Source organism: Chlorocebus sabaeus, chromosome 16 (genome assembly GCF_047675955.1).
Source record: "Chlorocebus sabaeus isolate Y175 chromosome 16, mChlSab1.0.hap1, whole genome shotgun sequence".
NCBI lineage: Eukaryota > Metazoa > Chordata > Mammalia > Primates > Cercopithecidae > Chlorocebus > Chlorocebus sabaeus.
This window is the reverse complement of record NC_132919.1, coordinates 68,323,827-68,333,620: the sequence shown is the minus strand read 5'-3', so window position 1 is coordinate 68,333,620 and position 9,794 is coordinate 68,323,827. Positions and strand designations below refer to the sequence as shown.

The window sequence follows — 9,794 nt, the reverse complement described above, 5'->3', positions numbered from 1 at the left end:
CCGGCTTCTCTTGTGCAGGCCGGGGTCGCCCTCTGCCGACCCAGGGTGGGAGGGCGCTGAGTGAACGTTTCCGGGCCTGAGAGCGGGCGGAGATTTTTCTCGCCTGTAGAGGGCGCAGGTCGGCGTGCAGAGTAACCCACTCTAGCTGTCCCTTCTTTAAGCACTTCCTGTCCGTTCTCTATGATCCATCCAGTTGTGACTTGATTCGTTCCTCAAATTTTCAATTTCCCGTAAACAAAGGGGACGCGCACTGACCCGGAAATGAAAGCTGGAAGCCGGCCCGAGCAGCTCTGATCGCCGGCCGTGAGGTCCTGGGTAAGCTATAGCCATGGCTGTGGCTGTAGCCATAGCGGGAGCCATAATCGGGTCGGAGCCAGGCCCCGCGGAAGAACTTGCCAAACTCGAGTACCTGTCTTTGGTGTCAAAGGTTTGCACTGAGCTGGACAATCACTTGGGGATCAACGACAAGGACCTTGGTGAGCCCGGGGAGGTCCCTGTGGCCTCAGTTTGGGATTGAGGGAAGCGGAAGGAGAAAGGGGGTTGGTGGACAGAAAATATGTTCGTATGAGTCTGTCTCTCTCTGTCGCAGACACCCGGGCCCAGGGTACCCGCTGCCGTGGCCTCGACTTGAGAGACCTCAAGAAACTTTAGAAACTTTCCCAGAGCTGTCAGTGAAGTCCGGGGCGATCATCTCTGCTTGATTGTTTTTTGTGGGTTTTTTTTCAGCCTCAATTAAATATGTTTAACAACAACAGCATCAGGTGCTGCGATGACGATGATGATGGCTGACGTTTATTGGGTGCTCACTGTGTGCTAGATGCGATGCTCAGCTCTTTATTGACATTTGTCTTATTTGGTCTTCACGCCACTCTGTGACATAGCAGTCAGCGTCTGTGCTTTTAACTATGTTCTTTGACCGTTCATTCTGTACTCTTTTTTGAGACAGGGCCTCGCTCTGTCGCCCAGGCTGGAGTGCAGTGGCACGATCTTGGCTCACTGCAGCCTCCACCTCCTGGGCTCAAGCAATCCTCCCACCTCAGCCTCCCGAGTAGCTGGGACTACAGGCGCGCGCCACCAAGCTCACTAATTTTTAAATTTTTTGTGGAGACGGGGGTCTCACTGTATTGCCCAGGCTGGTCTCAAACTTATGGGCTCAAGCAGTCCTCTTGCCTCAGCCTCCCAAAGTGCTGGGATTACAGGAGTGAGCCATTGGGTCCTGTACTATGTCTTAAACATCAGTCACTAGATGTTTTGGGGCAAACTACATCTGGGGAACCCAAACTGAGGAATTAGAAAAGTTTAGGGTCCTAGAGCTAAGGCCATAGACAGATGAAGCCCTTATAAAGGTAAAGAGGATGGATGGGATGAAGGGCAACCAATGGAGGGATTGACCTTTGGTAAGTACAGCATTTCTTCCTCAGTTGTAACAGGAGCGAGGACAGAGAATATAGTTGCAGATTCAGATGAGTTTAGAGATTGGTAGTAGGAAGATGAGTGAGAGAGTTTCAGCCCACTCTTCAGTTTTCTAATGAAGATGAAATCATCAATTGGAGGGATGGAAGGGAAGGGGCTGGTGACAGGAGGGGTTAGGAAAGTTAGACGAGTGACCTTGGTAAGATTCATAGTTTCTCTCAAGCTGTTTTTCTTATCTGTGAAGTGGGACAATGTCTTCACAGGGTCACCATGTAGCACTTAGGAAGATGCCCGAAAGTATGATGCCAGTATATTTTTGTTTACTTTTTTCTCTTGCCTCCCAGGCAAGATGTGTCTGTCATGTGTGATTTTTCTGCAGTATTCTTCTCTTTGAGTTGATAATGAGGTGATAATTTTGTCGATTTTGCTATCTTGTTAATATGTTTCCTTTGTTCAGCAAATACTGAGCTGGGGGCTAGGCATACCACAGAGAACGAGACAGATTTCTGCTTTCAGGGAGCTTACTTTTCTCTCTGTTTTCGTTTTAACACCTAATACCTTGGCCTTTTAGAGGGAACAAAAAAGTTATTGACATCTTCCAGTGTTTGTTTGATGTTCACTTCATTTATGTACAAAAATAGAGCAAGGTATAAACTCCGTATTCTTTTAGTTTATATGTAGCTAAAGATCTCAATTAATTTGCAGAAAACCCACAAATATGCTTTTTCTGTTAAATACAGAATTATAAAACCAGTAACATTAAAAGTACTAACATTGGCCGGGTGCGGTGGCTCATGCCTGTAATCCCAGCACTTTGGAAGGCCAAGATAGGCCGATCACCTGAGGTCAGGAGTTTGAGACCAGCCTGGCCAACATGGTGAAACCCTATTTCTACTAAAAAAAAAAAAAAAAAATTACAAAAATTAGCTGGCCGTGGTGGTGGGTGCCTGTAATCCCAGCTACTCACGAGGCTGAGAAAACAGAATCGCTTGAACTCAGGAGACGGAGGTTGCAGTGAGCCAAAATCGCGTCATTGCACTCCAGCCTGGACGACAAGAGCAAGACTTTATCTCAAAAAAAAAAAAAAAAGTACTAATATTGGTTTAATGTGATAGACTGTTTTTTGTTGAAACTAAATTGGCAGAGTTGGGTTTAATAACAGAAAGGCATATATTTGCTTCTTTTATGTTTTGTTTGCTGACTTGATTCTTTTGCTTTTGACCCTGATGAATGACTTACTAATTTATGTATTTAATTTTTGGGGGAGTTGAGATAGTAGAGTTTCCGATGAATACTTGAAAACCTGCTAGACAAATTCTGAAAGAGCTGTAATACTGGATTATCATTTAAATTAATGTTATTTTTACTGTTTTCACCAATGAATTTTTTTAAACTATGAATTAATTTTTTATAATGGATTCAGTTAATTTAATGATTCCCCTGTATAATTGTGAAAACTAAAAATACTGATTAATGGGACCAGGCACAGTGGCTCACACCTGTAATCCCAGCACTTTGGGAGGCCGAGGCGGGTGGATCACGAGGTCAGGAGTTCAAGACCAGAGCCTGACCAACATGGTGAAACCCTATCTCTACTAAAAATACAAAAATTAGCTGGGCATGGTGGCGCACACCTGTAATCCCAGCTACTCAGGAGGCTGAGGCAGGAGAATCGCTTGAACCTGGGTGGCGGAGGTTGCAGTGAGAGGATCGTGCCACTGCACTCCAGCCTGAGTGACAGAGCAAGACTCCGTCTCAAAAAAAAGAAAAAAGGCCGGGCACGGTGGCTCAAGCCTGTAATCCCAGCACTTTGGGAGGCCAAGACGAGCGGATCACGAGGTCAGGAGATCAAGACCATCCTGGCTAACACGGTGAAACCCCGTCTCTACTAAAAAATACAAAAAACTAGCCGGGCGAGGTGGCAGGCGCCTGTAGTCCCAGCTACTTGGGAGGTTGGGAGGCTGAGGCAGGAGGATGGCATAAACCCGGGAGGTGGAGCTTGCAGTGAGCTGAGATCCGGCCACTGCACCCCAGCCTGGGCGACAGAGTGAGACTCCGTCTCAAAAAAAAAAAAAAAAACTGATTAATGATGGCTGGCAGTGTGAATGTGCTGCTGACTGCTTTGGGAGGGGCTCTTTGGAGCATGACATGCCTAGCACCATGGGACTTAGTTCTCCCTCCACATTTCTTGAAAGAATATGGGCTCCGAAGTTAGATTGCCTGGATTTTATTCCTAGCTCCCCCTAGTTATTATTGGGTAGGTCAGTGTCTCAAACTGTCAACTTCCTCATTGTAAAACAGGACAGTAGTAGCACCTACTACTAGGTGCTACTGAGGGTTGTTTTGGGGATCATGAAGTAACCCATAAAAAGTACTTAGCATAGTGCCTGGCACATGGTAATGTTCAAAAAGTATTAACCATTGACAATGTTACTAACTTATTATGCATAAGATGTGTTCATGTAGCCTGATGGCATTTGGCTTTCCCTTCATCAGAAAGATAAAGGCAGATTCCAGGATGGAAATTGTATGGTAGTACTACTTTATGAGTTAGTCATCTAGATCTTTCATGTTATTTATTCATTTACTTTTTTAGGATTAGTATTCAAATGAAAGCATTACAATTTTTTTGTGGGTCTCAGAGTATGAGGCTTATTATCTCAGTCTCCTCCTGAGTAGCTAGGACTACAGATGCACACCACCACCACCAGCTGATTTTTGTATTTTTTGTAGAAATGGGGTTTTGCCATGTTGCCCAGGATGGTCTTGATCTCCTGGGCTCAGGCAATCTGCCCACCACAACCTCCCAAAGTGCTGGGATTACAGGCGTGAGCCACTGTCTGAAAGTCGCTTAATTAATAAATAGCTCTAATATTAGAAGTTTCAAGAACTAAGCCGGGCACAGTGGCTCGTGCCTGTAATCCCAGCACTTTGGGAGGCTGAAGCAGGAGGATTACCTGAGGTCAGGAGTTCAAAACCAGCCTGGCCAATGTGGCGAAACCCCATCTCTATTAAAAATACAAAAATTAGCCAGGCATGGTGGAGGGCACCTGTGATCCCAGATACTCGGGAGGCTGAGACAGCAGAATTGCTAGCCAGGCACGGTGGCTCATGCCTGTAATCCCGGCACTTTGGGAGGCTGAGGCAGGCAAATCACAAGGTCAGGAATTCAAGACCAACCTGGCCAATATGGTGAAATCCTCTCTGTACTAAAAATATAAAAATTAGGCTGGGCACGGTGGCTCAAGCCTGTAATCCCAGCACTTTGGGAGGCCGAGGCGGGCGGATCACGAGGTCAGGAGATCGAGACCATCCTGGCTAACACGGTGAAACCCCATCTCTACTAAAAAAAAAAATACAAAAAACCAGCCGGGTAAGGTGGCGGGCGCCTGTAGTCCCAGCTACTCGGGAGGCTGAAGCAGGAGAATGGCGTAAACCCGGGAGGCAGAGCTTGCAGTGAGCTGAGATCCGGCCACTGCACTCCAGCCTGGGCGATAGAGCGAGACTCCGTCTCAAAAAAAAATAAAACAACTAGCCAGGCGTGGTGGCGCACGCTCATAGCCCTAGCTACTTGGGAGGCTGAGGCAGAAGAATCGCTTGAACTCAGGAGGCAGAGGTTGCAGTGAGCCAGGATCACGCCACTCCACTCCATCCTGGGTGACAGAGCGAGACTCCCTCTCAAAAAAAAAAAAAAGAAGTTTCAAGAACTAGTCAGGTATGCTGGGCGCAGTATCTTATGCCTCTAATCCCAGCACTTTGGGAGGCTGAGGTGGGCAGATCACAAGACCAGGAGATCGAGACCATCCAGCTAACATGGTGAACCCATGTCTCTACTGAAAATACAAAAAATTAGCTGGGCATGGTGGCAGGTGCCTGTAGTCCCAGCTACTCAGGAGGCTGAGGCAGGAGAATGGCATGAACCCGGGAGGCAGAGGTTGCAGTGAGCCGAGATCGTGCCACTGCACTCCAGCCTGGGCGACAAAGCAAGACACTGTCTCAAAAAAAAAAAAAAAAAGAGTTAGGCAGATTTGTGGAAAAAAATTTGGGGGAAAAGTAAGTCTTTCATCAATGTGGAGATAGCACCACCCAGCAGCTGCCTGCTCTCATATACAGATTGGGTCTGTCCTTCTGTTGTGTGCCTCTTTGTCTGCACGGGCTCATGCTTTTTATTGTCACCTTTAGAGTCTAGTCTAGGTGGCAGCGTGCCCAGGTAGTAGTTTTGTGAGAAGAGGGTACCATGATGTGGGGCAAATAGGTCTTCCTAGTTTAAATGCACTCAAGGGCTACATTGAGCCATTTTGTAGTAATGTCTTCCTTTCATTTGTATAAATTCACTAGAACATGCGTGGATAATTTCAGCAGTCTGTATTTTCTCTCTTGTTTTCTTTTTTGTTTTGTTTTGTTTTTTGTTTTTTGTTTTTTTGAGACGGAGTCTCACTCTGTTACCCAGGCTGGAGTGCAGTGGCACAATCCCGGCTCACTGCAACCTCTGCCTCCTAGGTTCAAGTGATTCTCCTGCCCCAGCCTCCCAAGTAGCTGGGATTACAGGCGCCTGCCACCACACCCAGCTAATTTTTGTATTTTTAGTAGAGACGGGGTTTCACTGTGTTAGCCAGGCTCATCTCGAACTCCTGATCTCAAGTGATCCGCCCGCCTTGGCCTCCCAGAGTGTTGGGATTACAGGCATGGGTCACTGCACCTGGCCAGATTTTCGCTCTTTACCCTTATCAGATGGTGGTCTTTGTTTTTTATGACTGTTGGATAACCTAATTAGTTTTGTTTTTAACCATACTTAAAACTGATTTCTTGCTCATGTCTCTTCTTTTCTGAATTCTGTTTCTTATTTGCAGCTGAATTTGTGATCAGTCTTGCTGAGAAAAATACCACCTTTGATACTTTTAAGGCTTCCCTCGTCAAAAATGGTGCAGAATTTACGGTATGTATATCTGGAGAAGACAATCTGTAGATATTAATATTTTAATTTATGGGTTTTTGTTTTTTTTTTTAGAGACAGAGACTTGCTGTGTTGCCCAGACTGGAGTGCAGTGGCGTGATCTCAGCTCACTGCAACCTCCGTCTCCCGGGTTCATACCATTCTTTTGCCTTAGCCTCCCAAGTAGCTGGGACTGCAGGCGCCCACCACTACGCCCGGCTAATTTTTTGTATTTTTAGTAGAGACGGGGTTTCACCGTGTTAGCCAGGATGGTCGTGATCTCCTGACCTCGTGATCCGCCTGCCTTGACCGCCCAAAGTGCTGGGATTACATAATTTATGTTTTAATGTCACTATTGAATTTAAATTTTGATAGGATTTAATATAGAAGTTTGATATAGGAAGGAGACAATTTTATACGTATCAATTAAATAAGCCATTAAGTGTGTAATGTTTTCATGCCATTAGGTAGTGGTGATGTAACCAGATTTTCTGTGATACCTCTCTAGGAAAACAGGGCAGGATTTTCATCATTAAGTTTTTGTAGGTATTTACATTCTTGTTCTGTAAGTCAGGAAGTTGGAAACAAGTTTTGGGGGTAGTTCTAAACCTTGTGAAATAAAATGGTTGCAGGGAGCCTAATAACTTTTCTCCCCAAAGAGTCCTAAGTATCGGCTTTCTCTGAACCTGCTATACTAGGTTCATGCTACACCAGGTTGATACTCTATGTTTCATTTATTCCAGTTAGCTAAATTCAAGTGCATAACCACCCTTCTCTAAAGGACATTCTTTGCCTTTTCCTTTTTCGAAGTGTGTTTAAGCACTGGTACAGGAGCTGACCATTTTTGCTCTATGTTTCTTTTCAAAGGATTCTCTTATTAGTAACTTGCTGCGTCTCATACAAACCATGCGGCCTCCAGCGAAGCCTTCCACTAGCAAAGGTAAGCAGAGCTTCCAGCTGAGCTTAGCTTCTAGAATGGTGTAGATTTTGAACATCCTGTAAATTGCATTTGTTTTCCTCTCAGCAGTTGCTGAGCAAGTAAATGTTCCAGTAAGATATTTCAAATAGGCTGGGCGTAGTGGCTCACTGCTGGAATCCCAGCACTCTGGGAGGCCAAGGTGGGAGGATCATTTGAGTCCAGGAGTTTTAGACTAGCCTGGGCAACATAGAGAGACCTCATCTCTAGAAAAAAAATTAAAAAATTAGCCAGGCATGATGGCGTGCCTCTGTAGTTCCAGCTACTTGGGAGGCTAAGGAAGGAGTGTTGCTTGAGTCCAAAAGGGTGAAGCTGCAGTGAGCCATAGTTGCACTACTGTACTTCAGCGTGAATAACAGAGGTTTTTTTCCCCTGTTTCAAGGGGGAAAAAAGTTTCAAACGACTTAAGACAAAATCAAAAAGATAAGACATAACCAAATGAGTATTGCTACACTCCTCTCTCTGCTACATTTTGAGATAGTTTGTGATCAATGTATTTAGAAAATTAAATTACATTTATAGTAACAGGTACGATTAATATATAGCAAAATGCCATGTTCTGTTTTTGTTTGATACAAATCTAATGTTGAAGTTATTTTGTTAATCATTAATAATATTAAATATATCTTTTTTTTTAACCCCTTCATGCTCTTTAATGAAACAAGATCCAGTTGTTAAACCTAAAACAGAAAAAGAAAAACTGAAGGAACTCTTCCCAGTCCTTTGCCAACCGGACAACCCTTCTGTTCGGGTACTGATACCATTTTGAGAATGTCTACTATAAATATATATTCCCAACCCCTTTTCTTTGTCTCATTAGTAATTTTATTAATTTTAAGTTTGCCTTTGTTGTAACTTATTTTTAAGAGTGAAAGTGTTAGATCAGCCTGGGTGCGGTGGCTCAAGCCTGTAATCCCAGCACTTTGGGAGGCCGAGGTGGGTGGATCACAAGGTCAGGAGATCGAGACCATCCTGGCTAACACGGTGAAACCCCGTCTCTACTAAAAAATACAAAAAAACTAGCCGGGTGAGGTGGCCGGCGCCTGTAGTCCCAGTTACTTGGGAGGCTGAGGCGGGAGAATGGTGTAAACCCAGGAGGCGGAGCTTGCAGTGAGCCAAGATCTGGCCACTGCACTCCAGCCTGGGTGACAGAGCAAGACTCCGTCTCAAAAAAAAAAAAAAGAAAGAAAGTGTTTGATCACTCCCTGAGCATGTACTATGTATTGAACATGTTAAGGGGTTCTGAGAATGATATTCAAGGGAAATGAGATTGGGAATTTGGGGAAGTAGTGATTAGGAATATGAAATAAGGTTCTGGAACAGACGCCTGATGTGTGAAATTAGATTTTTTTTTTTGCTCTGTTACTTGTTAAGGGTCTAATTTTTAAAGCGTTTTGATTTTTAAATTTCTTTTTAACAAATATTTATTGAGTACTTACTGTATGCCAAACACTGTTCTAAGTACCTGGGTAACAGCCGTGAACAGAACAGACAAGAGTTTCTGCCTTTGGAGGTTATATCCTAATTTTGGGGTAGGGAGCAGAGCAGGAAATAAACATGTGAACATTCTGGTGGGGAGGAGATAGGCAATAAACAAACAAATAAGTATGTAACATAGCAGGTAGCAATAAAGACTAGGGAAGAACATTAAGCTGGAGTCGGGGGAGGGAGGAAGAGAGTGCAGAGGGAGAGGTAGTTTTTGAAATTTTTAACACCTGTTTTTATATAATCATCACTTGCATTCTTTCATGGCAGGGATGATTAACTGCCTTTCATAGAATTGTATTAAGGACAAAGGGGATTTGTCAAATGTAGCAGTGATTCTCAAGAGCCTTCTTTCCATTTCTTCTGCATCTATCTTGAATCAAGCTGGAAATCTCTGCCCCTCTTCCATTTCCCTCACATAGTGGTTAGTGATTTATAGATGTACCTGAGCTGATTCTTGAGTGGTTTTTTCTTTCTCCTAACTTTGCTGGCCTCTACCTCTGCAGACCATGTTGGATGAAGATGATGTGAAAGTTGCTGTGGATGTCCTGAAAGAACTGGAAGCTTTAATGCCCAGTGCAGCAGTCCAGGAGAAGCAGAGAGATACTGAGCACCGGTTTGTCCTTAGTGTCTTGTCCTTTGGAAGTTTAGGATACTGTGACAGTTGAATTTTGTGGACCAGCCAAGCAACATTTTGGGCAAGTTTACAGAATCTGGACTGGTCATATATCATATTGTTGGATCTATTTTCATTGCTTCCTGCTAAGTGTATCTAGCAAATGCTAGGATATTCAGAATATAGAAATCAGGGTTGAAAGAGGCTGAATATGTTTGTGGCTTGATTATTTATTGGCTTATAGGGATGTCATAGTTATTGAAACAAATTCAGCTCAAAACCTAGTGGGCACCTACCATATGCATGGCACTGTACTGGGTGCTTGGGGATGCAAAGATGAAATTGGATTGGTTTTTTTAAAAAACAGTTGC

General features: G+C 44.2%; 1 protein-coding gene and 1 non-coding gene across 7 annotated transcripts in view; one reads left to right on the top strand and one right to left on the bottom strand.

Moving 5' to 3' along the window:
- Nucleotides 1–231: 231 nt before the first annotated feature.
- DHX8 (DEAH-box helicase 8) overlaps nucleotides 232–9,794 on the top strand; it is a 45,041-nt gene continuing 35,478 nt past the window's right edge. For 2 of the 6 annotated variants that reach the window (XM_037993586.2, XM_037993584.2), the window contains exons 1-5: nucleotides 233–476; nucleotides 6,264–6,349; nucleotides 7,214–7,286; nucleotides 7,988–8,073; nucleotides 9,314–9,423. In XM_037993586.2, the coding sequence (XP_037849514.1) occupies nucleotides 329–476; nucleotides 6,264–6,349; nucleotides 7,214–7,286; nucleotides 7,988–8,073; nucleotides 9,314–9,423 (503 nt within the window). In that variant the 5' untranslated portion in view covers nucleotides 233–328. Of the gene's footprint in view, nucleotides 477–6,263; nucleotides 6,350–7,213; nucleotides 7,287–7,987; nucleotides 8,074–9,313; nucleotides 9,424–9,794 lie in introns of all 6 variants that reach the window. The other 4 variants (XM_037993585.2, XM_073005257.1, XM_037993587.2 and 1 more) reach the window with 3 other exon arrangements.
- Nucleotides 2,690–2,750, bottom strand: LOC119622210 (U7 small nuclear RNA). The gene has a single exon (XR_005238881.1). It is a non-coding gene; the product is annotated as a U7 small nuclear RNA (small nuclear RNA).